A 17,724-nucleotide genomic window follows, 5' to 3' on the forward strand; every position below is an offset into this window, starting at 1 on the left:
CTGTATTTTCTATGAATTTGTCTATTTTTTCCTCATGTTTGTCAGCTTGTTGCCTCAGCTCTTGGAGAATTCTGAGTATTAGAGATTTGAATTCCCTATCAGGTAGTTCTAGTGCATTTTATTCCACTGAAAAGTCATCTGGTGTTTTATTTTTGACACCTACTGGAACCATCCTGTCCTGTTTTTGTAAATGTTTTGATATGGTCTGCTGTCTTCGGGGCATTCAGTAGTTATTTTTCTAGTTTATTGATTGTAGATTTGTTTGTTTCATCCCTTTTTTAAAAAAAAAATTTGACTATGTCTGAGCAGGTGGACTGTGTGTTCTTTGTTGTCTGCTCGTCTGTGGGCACAATACTTTTTGCCTCCTTCTCTAATTGGCAGGGTAAGTCACTCTGATATGGTACCGCAGGGCAGGTCTAGCTGAAGAGGAGTTACTGAGACGGCTTGTTTGTGGCACTTACTACAACCACCAGGGTGAGTAGGTAATCAGTGCAGGGCAGGTTCCAGTAGGCTGTGCCCGTGCTGCTTGGTGGTGTGATGTGAAGTGCACAGTGAAGGTAGGCAGGATGTAGTGGGGAGATTGTTATGTGTGGAGCTAAGATGGATGTGGGAGAGAGGAGAGAGGAACAGGAGCCAAAAACATGCAAACAAACAAAAAAGTATTCTAGGGGAGCTTGCCATTGGATTGGAGAGATGAGAGACTATGAAATGGAGAAAAACAGAAGGGGGAAGAGGAAGAAAAGAAAAGAAAAGAATGAATAAATAAAAATCGGAAAGGTTAAAGAAGAGCAAAGTTCCCAGGGATCCCACTGGTGCAGCTATGAGGTCTGCAGAAGTCGCTCTCAGGTGTTGCAGTACAGCCTGGTTAGAAGGCGTAGAGGTATACGACGCCAGGTATTCAGGGAACAGAAAGAGAAGGAAGATATAGAGAGACGAGAAACTGAGTAATGAAGAAAGACAAAAAGGGAAAAAGAGGGAAAAGAGAACAAAACAAATTTAAAAAAAGAACAAGAAAATCCCCCCAAAAAAACAGAAAAAAAAAAAAAAAACCAATGAGAAAAGAAATGTCCTCAGGGATCCCTCTGGACGTCTGTGCAAGCCGAGGGAGTAGTCTCCTTTCCAAGCAGCACTGCCTGGCCAGAAAGGGCTCCCAACTCAAGAAAAGGAAAAGAAAACAAACAAACTATTCAAAACAAACAAATGAACAAAAGCCCTGGGATCCCACCAGCGTGGCAGCCCAGACTGGGAAGCAGCTCCACACTTGAACAGAGCTCCACAGCTCCTCAGGAAGAAGCAAAGATGGCGCATGGAGCCTGGTATTTGAGCGAAAGGAGGGGGAGGTGGTGAGAGGTAAGGAAGAAATGAAAAGAAGTAGAAAAAAAAGCAACACCAGCAGCCAACAAATGGCACTCAGAGCGCCAGCTAGTGAGGACTGGTGGAATCCAAGCAGCCAGTGTTTCTCGGACAAGAGACTGTGTCCGCAGGAAGCAGAGGGGGCCAAGTGGGGGTGAAGAACAGTAGGGAATGGGAAAGCGTATATCACAAATTACCGGAGCTCTGCAGCCCCTCAGGAAGAAGCAAAGATGGTGCACAGAGCCAGGTATTTGAGCGTAAGGAGGTGGAGGTGGTGAGAGGTAAGGAAGAAATCAAAAGAAGTGGGGAAAGAGCAACACCAGCAGCCAACAAATGGCACTCGGAGAGCCGGCCCGTTCGGGTGTGTGGAATCCAGGCAGCCAGTGTTTCCCGGACAAGAGACTGTGGCCGCGGGAAGCAGAGGAGGCCGAGTGGGGGTGAAGAAGGGTGAGGGGTGGGAAAGCATATATCGCAAATTACCGGTTGTTTTGTCTCCCTCCGATAGGAGTCCAAGATGGTGGATCCGTGCTGCGTTAGCTGGTAGGAGACCTCTGCATGAATCTCTCCTCACTCTCCATTCTCTGTCAGTTTTCTCACTCCATTTGGTACTTGGCTGAGTTCTTTATCTCTTCATTTGATGTTTTAGGGTTTCAGGATTGTTGTTTTCTCTGTTCAGCTTAGTTTTTCAGATCTTTGCTGTGGACGGACAGCGTGGTGCTTCTGCCTAGAGTGCCATTTTGCCGGAAGAACACTATTAATTCTTGTGTTGTCTTCTTAAAGTCTTGCCATAAACAACCCCTTTTGGTGACCCATGTGTTTCAGAGTAGAACTGCTCCATAGGGTTTTCTTGGCTGTAATCTTTACAGAAGTAGATCTGCAGGCCTTTCTCCTGTGGAGTCACTAGATGGATTTGAACCACCAACCTTTCAGTTAGCAGCTGGGAAAGCAGTTATTCATGTTCTCTTAACCCTTGAAAAATGTGGTTTTATCACCACATGTTTCTACTTGGACGTACTGCACATCTTGCTAGCTTTTCCACTGGATGGTCTCAGCTCTGACCTCCAGCCCGGACCTTTCTCCTAGATCCAGCCTCAGATCCCCAACTGCCAGTTGAATATTTTCATCTGGATCTCCTGCCAACCTCGGCATGCCTGAAAGAAACTTCAATTCTACTACCCTATCCCTTCCCCTGGAGTCCTTGGATGGTGCAAATGGTTAACAGGCTCATCTGCTAACAGAAAGTTTGGCAGTTCAAGTCTACCCAAAGGTGCCATGGAAGAAAGGCCTGGCAAGCTACTTCCAAAAAATTGAGCCATTGAAAACTCTGGAGCACAGCTTTACTCTGACATACATGGGCTCACCATGAATCAGAACTGACTGAACAGCAACTGGCACTCCTTTACGCAAATAAATCAATATCTTAAATCCCTATTTCTGCCAGATGCAATGATAGATATGCTGGAGTGATATTTGACTCTATGCTCCACCCCTTATAGGAGAACTGATGCCATATGTCCATCATATTTCCCCTTTGCATTCCTTTCTAGTTCCACAGGAACCAGACTGGGGTAAAATTATCTCATACTTGGACCATTATTTCATCCTCTTAACCTGCTCTCCTATTCCCCACCCCCAACCCATAGTTCTCCCCTCCAAATCAGCAAATGCACTAGATTAATCTTTTTAAATAATACTTTAATGTGATCACTGTTCCGCTCACAAAAGCCTTCACTGTCTCCACAATGCCCAGAAAATAAGATCCAACCTCCTCAACGAGGCTTCTAAGATCCTCTGTAATATCTTTGTACCTACCAACTCAGCCTCATTTACTATTTACAACTATTTTACAACTATTTTGCAACATTAGCTGTTCAACCCAGGCTATTCTCTTTGCCGTCCTCTAAACATACTATCTTCACTCGGGCTGCTGAACTTTTTCTTCCAGTAGGACCCAAAGTTCTGCCTTCCAGGTACCTTATTCTTATCCATCTATTATGGATTGAATTGTGTCCCCAAAAAAGATATGTTGAAGCCCTAACCACTGCACCAGTGAATGTGACCTTGTTTGGGGAAATAGGGTTTTTCTTTGCAGATGTTATTAGTTAACAAGGTCTTACTGGAGTAGAATGGGACCTAATCCTAATCCTATGTTTTATAAAGAGGAGAACAGATATGGAAACAGAGTCACACAGGGGGAACACACCATGTGAGGATCCATCTATAAGCCAAGGAATGCCAAGAAATGCCTGGGCTACAGAAGCTGACATAAGGAAGGATCTTTCCCTAGAGCTGACAGAGAGAGAAACAGAGAGAGCACAAGTGCATATACAGGCATGAGAACACCCTGCTGATGCCCTGAATTTAAACTTGTAGCTTCCAGAGCTAAAATAGAGGGTCAGCGAAAAAGAGGAAGACTCCCAACGAAGACAGATTGACACAGTGGCTGCAACATGGGTTCAAACATAGTAACAATTTTCATTCTGTTATACACAGGATCTCTATGAGTCAGAACTGACTTGTTAGGCAGCCCTAAGAATCTAAGACACCATCCACCAAGACCAGACAAAAGTTCCAGCTCGACCACGAAGCCCTCTGCCTCTCCCAGCTCACACCAGCTCTTTTCCTTCCCTGAACACCATCTGCAGATCTTGTTTACATCATGTCTTGGCATGGCTCACATCATTAACCATGTATTTCAAGTAAGATACCAATGCCCAGAACCGTTCTTTTTCTTCCTTGGATCCCAGCCACCCCCGCCCCCGCCCCCACCACCACCACCTTTGCACAGAACCAAGGGCAAAAAAAACCCTGATGAATCACAGTCAATCAGAAAATGGGGGAGAAAGAGGAAGTCAAGGAAGGGGAAGAGAAATAATTCTATCTTTTCTCTTGGATGTGTGGGTGTGCTGTTTGCTTTTGCTATTTCCTGGATTTATAGCCTCTTCATACTGAAAGGGCCTGAAAAATCATTGGCTCTAATCTTATTTTATAGAGAAGGAAAATGTCCCATCAGTGGCCTCTCCTCCATAAAACCCCGCTGGATAGGCTCCTCTACCGGGAAGCCTCCTCTGAATTACCCACACAGCTGGGCCCCTCCATTACTATTCCCCCACAGTTTCTGAGAGATACCAGGGCAGCCTGAAGTGGCTTCATCTTCCTCATCACTGGCACCTGCACCACTTCATTGCCCCAATTCCATCTGCTCAGGTAGCCACACGCTGTCTATACATGCTATCTTCACACATCTGGACCAACAAATGTTCCCCTGGGCACTACTTCAAAATTGATAATTAGTTGGCCACCATCTTCTGGGGCTGGGCCAATGGGCCTGCCCTTCCATTTCTTGTTAAACGTTCTTCCACAGTTCACATGGAACTATTCAGGTTAGCCTGTGTAACATAAAAAAAAGAGCCCTAGACTAGACATCACACTTTTTAGGTTGTATTTCCACCCAGGCTAATTTCTAGCTGGTGTGATTTACCTCTCTGAGGTCTCAGTTTCCTCCTCTGATAAATGGGGACAATATGATGCTGACATTAGAGGTCTGTTAAAAACTAGAAATAGCATACTTAACCCAGAAAAGATAATCAAAAGGGTTAATGTTATTTACCAACTGTGTGACCTTTAGGATGTCACTAAACCTCTTCGTTCCTCAGTTTCCTCATTTTTTGAAGTAGAAATAATATAACACTTGAAGAGCTATGTGAGCATTAAATAAGATGATGTACGTACTGTACTTGGATGGTGCCTAAATCATGGTAAGTGCTCAGTTGTTGGTAAGGAAAAGATCCCTGCCCATCTTACATCACAGGGTTGTGCTCCAAACTAAATGTAAAGCAATATTTCCCAAAAGTCGCAGATCAATTTAGTGGAATGCTTCAAGCAAATCTATATCTATACCTATCTCTATTTTGGGTCATGATATAAAGTGTTATTTCTAACTGTGAGGCACAATTAAATAAGTTTGAAAGACACTGGATGAAAGCCCTCTACAAATAAAAATAAAATAGCCCACGAAAACCACACGTAGACGGCTAAATCAGAAACCAGAACCAGTTGTCACTGAGTTGATTCCGACTCATGGTGATCCCATGTTTGTCCGAGTAGACATGTGCTCCATAGAATTTTCAATGGCTGATTTTTTGGAAGTAGATTGCCAGGCTTTTCTTCCCAGGCACCTCTTGGTGGACTCGAACCTCCAACCTTTTGGTTGGCAGCTGAGCACATTAACCATTTGTACCACCTAGGGGCTATTTCTGTTGTTGTTGTTGTTCTCATTTATTCGTCACAACAATTCTGTGGAATAGGAACTTTAGTTTTCTTTTTTTTAATTGTATTTTAAATGCAGGTTTATAGAGCAAACTAGTTTCTCATTAAACAACTAATATGCATAATGTTTTGTGATATTGGTTACCAACCCCATGACATGTCAACATTCTCCCCTCTCAACCTTGGGTTCCCTATTACCAGCTTTCCTGTCCCCTCCTGCCTTCGCATCCTTCCCCTGAGCTGGTGTGCCTATTTAATCTTGTTTTGTTTTATGGGCCTATCTAATCTTTGGCTGAAGCGTGAACCTTAGGAGTGACTTCATTACTGAGCTATAAGGGTGTCTGGGGGCCATACTCTCAGGGTTTTTCCAGTCTCTGTCAGAACAGTAAGTCTAGTCTTTTTTTTTTTTTTTGGTGAGTTAGAATTTTGTTCTACATCTTTCTCCAGCTCTGTCTGGGAACCTAGGGGCTGTTTTAAGAACAATGTCATCTTCCATCGTCTCTGGAACTTGGTTTTGCCTTGACACTGCAGTCTTGCTAATGCTTCCTTAATTCGTCTTACATCTAACTTGGAACAAAGCCCACTTGTTCTGCACTAATTACAGTAAAGAGAAAGGACTCCCTTGAATGTAGGCCTAAATTCATCAAGCCCATGCCAAGGTCTACTGTGTGTCTTTCTGCATCAAATGGAACATTCTGAACACCTTGAGGAAAAAGGAGTTGTTTCTGATTTTGAAAGCCCTTTCAGCTGGTAACTTTGTCTTGCACTTTGCAGTGATTCCGTCACCCACATTGTGGCAGAAAACAACTCTGCTTCTGATGTTCTGGACTGGCTTCAGGTACAGAAAATAAAAGCCAGCTCACAGCTAGAACTCCTCGATGTCTCCTGGCTGATAGAATGCATAGGAGCAGGAAAACCAGTGGAGATAACAGGAAAACACCAGCTTGTTGTAAGTGTCATGGTTGTGATTGTCATTGCCCTTTGCTTGGTGGTTAAGAACACTGGCTTTAGAATCACACCAGTAGAAACCAACCGCCTCTGAATCGATTCTGACTCACGGTGACCCTATGTGTGTCAGAGTAGAACCGTGCTCCACAAGGTTTTCAATGGTTGATTTTTTGGAATTAGATTGCCAGGGCTTCCTTCTGAAGTGCCTTTATGTGGACCTCAAACCTCCAACCCTTTGGTTAGTAGCTGAGAGCATTAATTGTTGGCACCATCCAGGGACTCCCAGAATCACACAGACCTGGGTTAAACCCCAGATTCTCTGCTCAATCTCAGTGTGACCTCGGGCTAATCACTTAGTTTTTCTGAGCTTCAGTTTTCTCTTCTGTATTATGAGATAACAATAGTGCCTACTGCCTAAGACAGCTATGAGAATTAGAAAGACACACCTGTAAAGCATTTAACACTGTGCCTAGTATACAGAAGGCGCTGAGTAATGGTGGCTATAAGGTTTACACACAAGTATTTCAAAATACCCAAGTTTTGATGTTCTGGCAGCAGGAAAAGAAGATTCCTATTTCTTTTTCTTATTACGATAATTCAGAAAGAAAAAAAAAGAATATTAATCTCTTAATTCTAAATCCTTGACCTATAGTGCTGGAACCTCAGGAAGGAAGAGGGTTCGGACCGTAACTATATAAATTCACAGAAAATAAAAATGATATTTAATTGATGGCTCTCTTTCACGTTTTTATTTCTGATTGCAAAAATAATACACGTTAGTTATAGCAAATTCACACATTTAGTGATATAAATAACATAACATTTGAGTGTCCCCGTAATTTTATTCTCCTTCCAAAGACAACTGCCATCATTGCCTCCAATATTTTTCTTTATCCATATCTGTTGTTATTAATAATTATTATTTAAAAATGAGTGCTTATGCATTTGTTTAGGTGACAGAAGACTATTCAGCCAGCCTCAGTCCAAGTCCTCAGAAGACTCCGCCACCTGCCGTAAAGATCTCACAATATGCGTGTCAGAGAAGAACCACTTTAAACAACCATAACCACATATTCACGGTAATGGGACTTTGCAGCAACACCCAGAGCAAATGAATGGCTTGCAGCTTCTTTCTATTTATCTACAAATTAAATTAAATTAAATTTGGGGAAGTTTTCCCCACACACACTCACCCACGCACCTATCCTGATCTCTGGTGCTCCTTGCTGTCAAGAATAGGTCCCCTTCTTTCATGGAAATGGAGAAATACATTTGGATTATATTCTTTTTTTAATTTTATTATATTTTAATGTGTTTTTGGTGAATTTTTACACAGCAAATCAGGTTCCCATTTAATAATTTTTATAAACATTATTCAGTGACATTAGTTACATTTTTTACAATGTCTCCACTTTCTCGTTATTTCCACTCTGGTTGTTCCATTTCTATAAATCTAGCTTCCCTGCCTGCCCCCTTTACTTTCTCGTCTTTGCTTTAGGGTAAATGTTGACCGTTTGGTCTCATATAGATAATTTGTGAAAGAAGCACAGTACTCACAGGTGATATTGTTTATTTATGCACCAATCTGTTATTTAGTTGAAAGGTGACCTCCGGGTGTGGTTTCAGTACGTAGTTCAAAGCGTATCTTACGGCGATAGTCTCAGGGTTCCTCTAGTCTCTACCGATCTAGTTTAAATCTGATCTTTCTTAAGAATTTGAGTTTTGTTTTACATTTTTCTCCCTTTCTATCCAGGACCACCTATTGTGTCCCTGGTCTGGATTATATTCTTTAGAGACAGTAAATTACTATTAATATTGATTGAGCATTGGTAATGGGTACAACACTTCTCAAAGGCAAATATTCTGGAAAACCAAATACTCTTATTAGTCCAATACGTGTTGTTGTTGTTAGGTGTTGCTGACTCTATTCTGACACACAGTGACCCCATGTCCAACAAAACAAAACACTGCCTGGTCCTGCGCTATCTCACAAATAGTTGCTATGCTTGAGCCCATTTAGCCACTGTGTCAATCCTTCTCGTTGAGGGTCTTCCTCTTTTTTGATGACCATCTACTTTACCAAGCATGATGTCCTTCTCCAGGGACTGGTCCCTCCTGATAACATGTCCAAAGTACTTGAGACGAAGTCTCACCATCCTTGCTTCTAAGGAGCATGCTGGCTGTAATTGTTCCAAGACAGATTTGTTTGTTCTTCTGGCAGTCCGTGGTACATTCAATATTCTTGGCCAACATAATTCAAAGGCATCAATTCTTCTTTGGTCTTCCTTAGGTTAAGCACATAGTAAGAGCAAATTACGTAAAAGTAGCAATAATGCATAGGCAGCCTTTTTTGGGAAACCGAAAAACAGAGAAGAGTCAGCAGACCTGAACTCTAACCTCAGCCTAATAAACTAGATCAGGCAAGTCAGTCTTGCTCTCTCAGCCTCAGTTTCTTCATCTCTTCAATAAGAAATTAGCTTGTTGCAGTTAGGTTCTGTGGAGTCATTTTCAACTCATAGTGATCCCATCTGACAGACTAGAACTGCCCTATAGGGTTTTCTTATACATCGCCAGCAAGAACTTTGTCCCAGAAAGCCATTGGGTGGGTTTGAACCACCAACCTTCCAGTTAGCAGCTGAGCACTTAACTGTTACACCACCAGCTAGATCCTCTCTAAAGCCTTATCCACCTGTGAAGTTTGGCAACTCTGTTTAAATGACCCTAATAAGCCCACAACTGCTTGTCTTCTAGCCTAGAGTCAATAGTCAGCAGGATAAAACATACAGTGGTTTAAGCCCTCAGCAGCTAAAGGAAAGATCAACAGTTCAAACCCCCTAAGGGCCACTTGGAGGGAAAAAGATGTGGCAGTCTGCTCCAGTAAACATTACAGCTTTGGAAACGCTCTGAGAGAGTTCTGCTCTGCCCTGTGGGGTCCCTACCAGTCGGAATCGACTTGACAGCACCAGGTTTTTTGCACTAAATGCAAAGCTTCTCATTTCTAGACTTCCAGCCCCACTTCTGCAAGGAAACTACAGCTATTAGGCATGATCAGCTTGAAGTCACACAAGTGCGGTTACTTTCCCCTTTGCTGGAAATGTAAACATGCCCCACCTTAAATAACCCTGGCCTTGGGACATTTGACCTAAGATTATATCCATTCACTCAGCAAGCCCATGTTAAGTGCTGTGTTTTGTGCATTTGCTAAGAGATAGGGATGTCTAGTCATTAAGACAGAATTCTAGCCACAGAGTGGTGGGGAAGACAGCAAGCAAGTATTGAGTTTTAGGGTGTGGTGAGTACAAGATCACTTTTTGATATTCTTAAATATCTGTTATTGTTGTGTGCAGTCAACGGATTCTCACTGTTAGCAACACATTGTGACAGAGTAGAACTGCCCCAGAGGGTTTCCCAAGTTGTAATCTTTACGGGAGTCACCAAGTCTTTTCTCTCACAAAGAGGCTGGTGGGTTCGAACTGTGGACCTTTCGGTTAGCAGCAGATCGCTTAACCAGAGTGTCACCAGGACCCCTTCTGGAATATCTAATGGCAGCAAACTCTAACTCTGGCGCCTGTTTTTCCAGTTCAACTCCACCTGAACCAGCAAACATTAACTAGGTGGCCCTTTGCTCCAGACACAAAGCCATGGGCGACCCAGTCCTGACCTTTAAGGAGACAGTCTGGCAGCACCAATACTTAAAGGAGAGCAAGAAGGCATTTATGAGTGAGTCCTGACTTGGGAGATGATAGAAAATAGACCATATTTTGCTCACTTGATTTTATTCCTCAGGATGCCTTTGAGATACTGGCTGAAAATTGTGAGTTTAGAGAAAATGAAGGGTCTTATGTGGTATTTATGAGAGCGGCTTCTGTGCTGAAATCTCTTCCGTTCACAATTATCAGTATGAAGGACACAGAAGGAATTCCCTGCCTGGTGGACAGGACAAAGTGTGTCATAGAGGTAAGGGTGAAATGTGATTTGTCCCACCTCCTATGATTTCTTTCATAAGCTAAAATTGATACTGAGAGAGAGAGGGAGAGATGCATCTAATAGATTTTCCCATCAACTACTTAGATGCGGTATTCGTGACTTCTTTTCCTTTATCTAGACATGCGTATGTATGGGTAGAGATAGAGATATAGAGATATGTGTGTGAGTGCACATATTTGTATAATCCACACCTAGTATGATCACAGATAGAGTCTGTGGGGTCAGTTAGTGGAAAAAGAACTCTCACATATTATTACTAATCACGATGAAAGACCCAAATGACCTAAAATCTCAACAGATGGGGAACAGTCTGACGTCAAACAGTCTGTGCATAGGGCCCTAGCTCCACTCAGGGGACGTCACCCTCCAGAACAGTGACAGATATGACATGCTGTGGAGCTGCTGTTTAAAGATCCCCTCAGCAAGGCCTATCCAATAGTAAGTTTCCGGATAGTCAACTAAAAGGTAAATTATTCAAGGAAAACCGTTCCAACTCTACTTAGAAGGGGGTGGCTCTGAGCTAGCCATTATAAGCGCTTGAACTTGGATTAGCTTCCTGGTGGGTCCAAAATTATCCTGCTCAAATAAAAAGCCCTCTTGTTTTAGCAAGTTCATATCCATTGAAAAGAAAATTATCACAAATATTTAAACATACAATCGTCAGTGATTATTTTGGCTTGGTATTCTGTAGATTTGGACCCAATTCCTACAGCATCTTTGTCCCCGAGCATTGTAAAAGGGTACTTAGATATATGAAGCTTGAATTTTCAGAATTAGATGGAAACGTCTTGTGTTCTCTGAATGGCTAGAAAAACATCCTGCTTGAATGGGGGTGTGTTTCATGAAAAATCAAGCTACCAGATCTGTGAATTTGAGAGTCTCAGACTGATTGTCTACCATCACTAATTTAAAATATTTTTCAACTATCCACAAAGGATATTATTGAAGATGGAGAAAGTTCTGAAGTTAAAGCTGTGCTAAATGATGAACGATATAAATGCTTCAAAGTAAGTGATTTTAGTATATTTATCTAAGATGGCTTTTCAGTTCATCATATAACTTATTCCGGGTGGTCTAGGCAGCAGGTGGCTAAATGAATATGGGTGCCCTAGCTTATTGCCATGCTACCTGGAGATACAAATCATCTTACTTTCCAGGAGTCTGTTACCCTTGGGTACAAATATCATGGAGACACAAGGACCATGGGGACAGGCCAAGCCTGCTCATAAAAAGCAAACCTGTGTCTGGAAAGCTCTTCACTGCATCCTCTTCTACTTGAAGCCGGATTTGTTACCTCCCAATTTTCCCTACCTTAGAGTTGCAGGTGGCAGCAACCTCTGCAAAGCCCTCCCACACGCCCAGCTCATTCCTTCAACCAAGACAGCTTTTGGCTTCTGAGCCCCATCCCGCAACCCTGAGCCTTGGATCAGAAGTGTTATGCATAAGCCTAAAATATGGTCATGGGTAGGCGCCCAGGCTTGGAGTACAGACAGACCAAGGTTAGAGTCCAGGTTCTGTTACTTGTGGAGCCCTGGTGGTGTAGTGGTTAAGAGCTTGACTGCTAACCAAAAGGTTGGCAGTTTGAATCCACCAACAGCTCCTGGGAAACCCTATGGGGCAGTTCTACTCTGTCCTATAGGGTCACTTTGAGTTGGAATCAACTTGATGGCAAAGAGTTTGGTTTTTTTTTTGGTCTGTCAGTTGCCAGCTATATGATGATGGAGAACTTATATTACATGAGCTTTCCTCTGTAACATGTGAGAGTAAATATGCATAGCACGCTTGTGTGTAAGAGACTCTTGCAAAGGGATGTGCCCAGCAGGGATAGCTGTCATCACTTATTGACAATACAGGCAATCCCACGATCAGATTATGCCAGAACCTGCTTCCTCAACTGTTTCATTTAGTAATGCTATGTGTCAGGAAAGGACCTTGAAACAAAATTGTCTCCAATAAATTACTATCACCCATCTACACGTCCTATTCAGGAGAAATTGGGTCAGAGGTTTACTTACGCACTTTCTGAACTGCTTGAGACCTTAAAATGTACCACTTCATTGACATAATGATTATTTTAGAAACTAATGGCATATCTTTTCCTCCATTTTAGCTCTTCACTTCTGTATTTGGAGTGGGATTAAAGACATCTGAGAAATGGTTCAGGATGGGTTTCAAAACTCTGAGTAAAATAAGGACAGACAAAACCCTGAAATTTACACAAATGCAGGAAGCAGGTAAATTGTCTTTCCTGAAAAATCTCATGTGGTTACTATGGGCTGGCCAGGTTGTGGCAGAGATCTGAAAAGTCACCTGTACTTTCACTCAAATCTGGGTGAGCTGGGATACCTCTTTTGCTTTCTTTGATGCTTGTGGTTAAAAGCATAAGCTTTCAGAATCTGGCAGACCTGGATTCAAGTCCAGCCTCCAGCACTTTCTAGTAGTGTGACTGTGAGCAAGTTAAAGTCTTTGAGCCTTAGTTTCCTCATCTATGAAAGGGAGATTATATTGAGGAATAAATCAGATACTGTAGGCAAATTCCTTAGTACCATGCCTGCACAGAGCAAAGGTGCTCTGGTGGGTGGTGATGTCATTACTCCTTTATCCAGATGCCATATTAGGTTGTGCTGCTGATCTGGTTCTTAGTGAATGATTCTTCTAGATGTTTGGTCCCAGCTGTCTCCTTTGGTAAGAGACATGGGTGTGAGTCAAGGACAGAAAGTCAGCATGGAGGACTGAAGAATAAAGAATACTCGAACAAACTAGAGTTGTTGCTTGGCACAAATGTCAATATGCTTTAGAGACTGTAGAACACCAGGAAAATATAAAGTGAATGCTGAAATCTAGGCATGGGGTTGGCCTACCTGACCAGGACTTTTTAGCCTGAGAAGAGAAGCCTGTGCTCACCCACCTGAAGCTCTGGAGGACCCCTTAGAGTTGAAGGTCATTTCTATTTTTTCAGGGTCCTAGTATATTTTTTTAAAATGAAGATGTACACCAATGTTCGTTACAGTATTATTCACAATAGCCAAAGGTAAAAATAATCTGTCTTAGGTTGGGTTCTCTAGAGGAGCAAAACCAGTGAAATGTATATATGTAAATACAGAGCGAGAGATTTAGTTCAAGGAGATGGCTCATGTAGTTGTGGAGGCTGGCAAGTCCCAAAATCCATGAGTCAGGCATCAGGCTGGAGGCTTTTCCTGACTCACATGGTTGTAAGGGCTGATGAACCCAAAATTGACAGGTCAGATGGCAGGCTGCTGGCTCACTTCCCAAGAACCAAAGGTCAGATGATGGCAAGTCAGATGAAGGATTCAGAGAGAGCTTTGCCAGAACATCCATATATTCTGGATGCGGGCCACATTCCCAAGGAAACTGATTGGCTTTCAACTGATTGGCCTTTTAACTGATTGGCTGCTCATATCAGATCACAAAATGGAGGATGATTACATAATATCTGCCAAACCACTGAGAATCATGGCCTAGGCAAGTTGACACATAACCTTAACCATCACACAAACCAAATGTCCATCAACACATGAATAGATAAACAAAATATGATATGTCCATACAATTCAATATTGTTGTTGTTGCTCAGTGCTCTCGAGTGGATTCTAAAGCATAGTGACCCCACATGACAGAGTAGAACTGCCCCACAGAGTTTTCTTGACAGTAATCTTTATGGAAGCAGATTGCCGGGTCTTTTTCCCACTGAGCTGCTGGATGGGTTTGAACCACCAACCTTTCAGTTAGCAACCAAGTAGTTAACCATTGTGCCATCGGGACTCCTTAATGGAATATTACTCAGTCATAAAAAAGAATGAAGTTCTGATACATGCTATGACATAGATTATGATGTTAAGTGAAATGATCCATTGTGAGTAATGCTGCTGTGAACTCTGGTGTACATAAATGGTTGCTTTACAATACAATTGTAATTCAAAAGAGAATTGCAGTCACAGTCCTGAGAACTATGGCTTCTGGAGTTACAGGAATTGATAAAGTCACCAAACTTTTTAATGATATGAAAATAAGGGAATCTCCTACAAGAGGAAACCAGAAAGAAAGAAAACAGCTATTTGCTGTTTAAATGATCCCCAAATCAAGCAACTATAGAGGAAGCAAATCAACTTGGTGAGTCACATCAGTGATATTATAGAAGACCCCTACTCATCTTTTGTAAAGATGCTAACCTGTGAAAGATTGTTAATAAGCTTCATACTGTGCCACATAGGAAACAAAAGAGTATAAGAAAAAAAGACCCAGTGTTTACATTATGGGCTCTGAAACTGCACAATTAATAAGCATGACTTATACTAACTTTAGAGATGCCATTAAAAATAGATTTACATAAGTATTAAATGTAAGTATCAAGTAAATGGTTTAGAATCAGAGTAAGGACTCTCAATACTTAGAAATTGGGAGGCAGTATAGTGTTTCGCTTAGATGAAAACCCTTATTAGATGACATCAGGTGCTCTCAGGATCTAAGGAGCTCCCACTTCCCCAGCTTTGTAAACTGGATTTTTCCCATCCTACTGTGCTCTCCCAACCCAGTGAATGAAGTAGGTGTCATTCATGTAAGCAGTCAGTGATTGCTACCAGACCTTTTAATGGGGTTAGTTTTATGTAGAACTCAAGGGATATTTTCCCATCTGTGATGGTTAATGTTGTGTGTCTGCTTGGCTGGGCCTTGATTCTCAGTGGTTTGGCAGTTATGTAATGATGTAATTTGGCAGTTATGTGATGATATAGTCATCCTCCATGATGTGATCTGATGTTATCAGCCAATCAGTTGTAAGGGGAGTTTCCTCAGGGGTGTGGCCTGCATCCAATAGATATATATGGACGTTCTGGCAAAGCTTGCTTGCTTGCTGTGGATCCTGCATCTGGCTCATCATCATCTGACCTCCAGTTCTTTGGATTTGAGTAAGTGTCCTGCTGTACTGCTTGCTGACCTTGGGACTCTTTAGCCTCTACAGCCCATGAGCCAGTAGCCTGCTGTCTGACCTGCCATTCTTGGGTTTGTCAGTCTCTGCAGCCACATGAGTCAGGAGAAGCCTCCAGCCTGACACCTGACCCATGGACTTGGGACTTGCCAGCCTTTACAACTGTGTAATCCATTTCCTTGAGACAAATCACTCTCTCTATATATACGTACGCTTTACTGGTTTTGCTTCTCTAGAGAACCCAACCTAAGACACCATCATACTTATTATAGTCCAAAAAACTGGCTGTATGCATCCGTTGTAGCAGGACTACAATTAATGGAATTGTCAATGGGAATAGCTTAGAATACAGCAAAAGGTAAGCTAATTGAACACATTGGAAGTATGATCCACAGACTGGATGGAAAAGTTGATTCAGTATGACTTATAATTGCGCTGGATTGTAGCTTCATGAGGCTTGAGCATTGATCATGCCATATTGGTCTTGAAAAGTCAATTTTTGATATATAGCAGCATACATATAACATTATGCAGTGTGATAAGTTTCTCATAAAAAGTTAAACCCCCATACCAAAAAAGAATGCCAATTAAGTTGTTTTCACGGTGTCAACAAATTATTATAGGACCTCTCTATTCATTTCTGATATCTTCTTAAAGAAATAGTTGACAACCATGCCTTTTGTTTCTATAACTACACATACATCACTGAATATGTTTGATTGCTGCCAAATGAGTTGCACTTTGAATATCAGTCATGATGGCAATTTTTATGTAAAAAGAGCTTAACGAAACATTGCTTTTTATATCAAAATTTCAGCATTACAAAAATGGTCATGTTGCAATAAAAATTGATTTATACAAGAAAAAGAAAGTAGAAAGTTTTAGGATTTATAAAAAGAAAAAAGGTGTTCTACAAGTCTTGTGGTTTGGTATTGGACACAAGTTTATAGATGTATGAACATCTTCTCTTGGTCTTGCCAACACATTTCTGCAACTATCCTAACTTAGAGATGGCATGGGAACTTTGAATTTGAAAACTTGTGAACATGGTGTTCAAGCCAAAGGGCTTCCCTGTCCCCTGAATCCCCTCGCTCCCAGGATCCTGGTGGTAGGAGAGGAAGGACCAATAGATTTGCTCTGTGTCATTCCGGAGACCTGAACCAGGGTCAGTGATGGATGCAACTCTGAGGAAGTAGACTTAAGCTCCTCAAAAGAAAGAACTGCCCAAACAGAGTTTACAATTAGGAAATGGGCTGCCTCCAGAGATATCAGAGTCCCCATTTGTTAGAAAGATTTAAGCAGAGTTTGAATGACACTTTCTTGGGGATCCTAGCTAAGAGCAGTGGCTCATATTGAAGGATAGGGCCCTGTGACTCTTCCTTGAAAATCCTAAACTGTCCCTAAGGCCCTATGAATGTCCCCACATCCCTGCTCACCTCTCTTCCAATTCTTCATCCCAATTCTTGGAGATATGACCCCCCCCCATCTCCTTTCCTCTCACCTCCAACACACCCTCCATAGGTCTGTGGGAATAGCCAAGTCATTAGCTCTTCATCATAATGACTCTGTCCCAGTTTTCATTTATCTGTGGTGGTCAGACAATGAAGCACCAAGGCAAGCCACCTAAGATGTTGTCTCCCTCAACTCAGACACAAATCCTCTTCCTATTCTTGACTTTAATTTTTAAATTGATTCATTGCCTTCCAACTTTAAGCCTTCCCATCCCAAATCCTTATGCATTATCTTTTTTAAATGATAGGAAAACAGTTTATTGATCAAGAAGTCTGGTTCTACAGTTGGGAAATCAGATTTGAACCATTTGGTTTCCAGAGGGATATAAAATATTGCCTCCTTCTTAATCAGGAATATTGTAAGCCCCTCTGTCAAAAAGCAAAGAATCATTGTTACTGTGAAAAATTCATGAACCAAATGGACAGCATGGATTATTCTGTCTCTATGGAAACAAAGTTCGATGTTAATGCCTGTGATCATGTTAGCTCTATTTGGAGGGCAGAATTTCCAGCCAATGAGGGCTGGTTATTTAACTCTTTCCACTGACCTGTCAAATGGCCTCTCAGGATTCCTCTACTATGAAGACCTTGTCAGCTGTGTGACCAAGGCTGAAGCAGATGCGGTCAGCGTGCTGGTTCAAGAGGCAGTGTGGGCGTTTCTGCCGAATGCCTTTGTCACCATGACAGGAGGGTTCCGGAGGTAAATAACGA

General features: G+C 42.0%; 1 protein-coding gene across 1 annotated transcript in view; it reads left to right on the forward strand.

The window, feature by feature from the left end:
- DNTT (DNA nucleotidylexotransferase) overlaps positions 1–17,724 on the forward strand; it is a 39,281-nt gene that overhangs the window by 11,515 nt on the left and 10,042 nt on the right. Inside the window, exons 2-7 of the mRNA XM_004369971.1 lie at positions 6,397–6,571; positions 7,524–7,649; positions 10,357–10,527; positions 11,493–11,564; positions 12,668–12,791; positions 17,581–17,713. Coding sequence (XP_004370028.1) covers positions 6,397–6,571; positions 7,524–7,649; positions 10,357–10,527; positions 11,493–11,564; positions 12,668–12,791; positions 17,581–17,713 — 801 coding nt within the window. The remainder of the gene's footprint in view (positions 1–6,396; positions 6,572–7,523; positions 7,650–10,356; positions 10,528–11,492; positions 11,565–12,667; positions 12,792–17,580; positions 17,714–17,724) is intronic.

The sequence above is a fragment of the Trichechus manatus genome, unplaced genomic scaffold (assembly GCF_000243295.1).
Source record: "Trichechus manatus latirostris isolate Lorelei unplaced genomic scaffold, TriManLat1.0 scaffold00007, whole genome shotgun sequence".
NCBI classification, from domain to species: domain Eukaryota; kingdom Metazoa; phylum Chordata; class Mammalia; order Sirenia; family Trichechidae; genus Trichechus; species Trichechus manatus.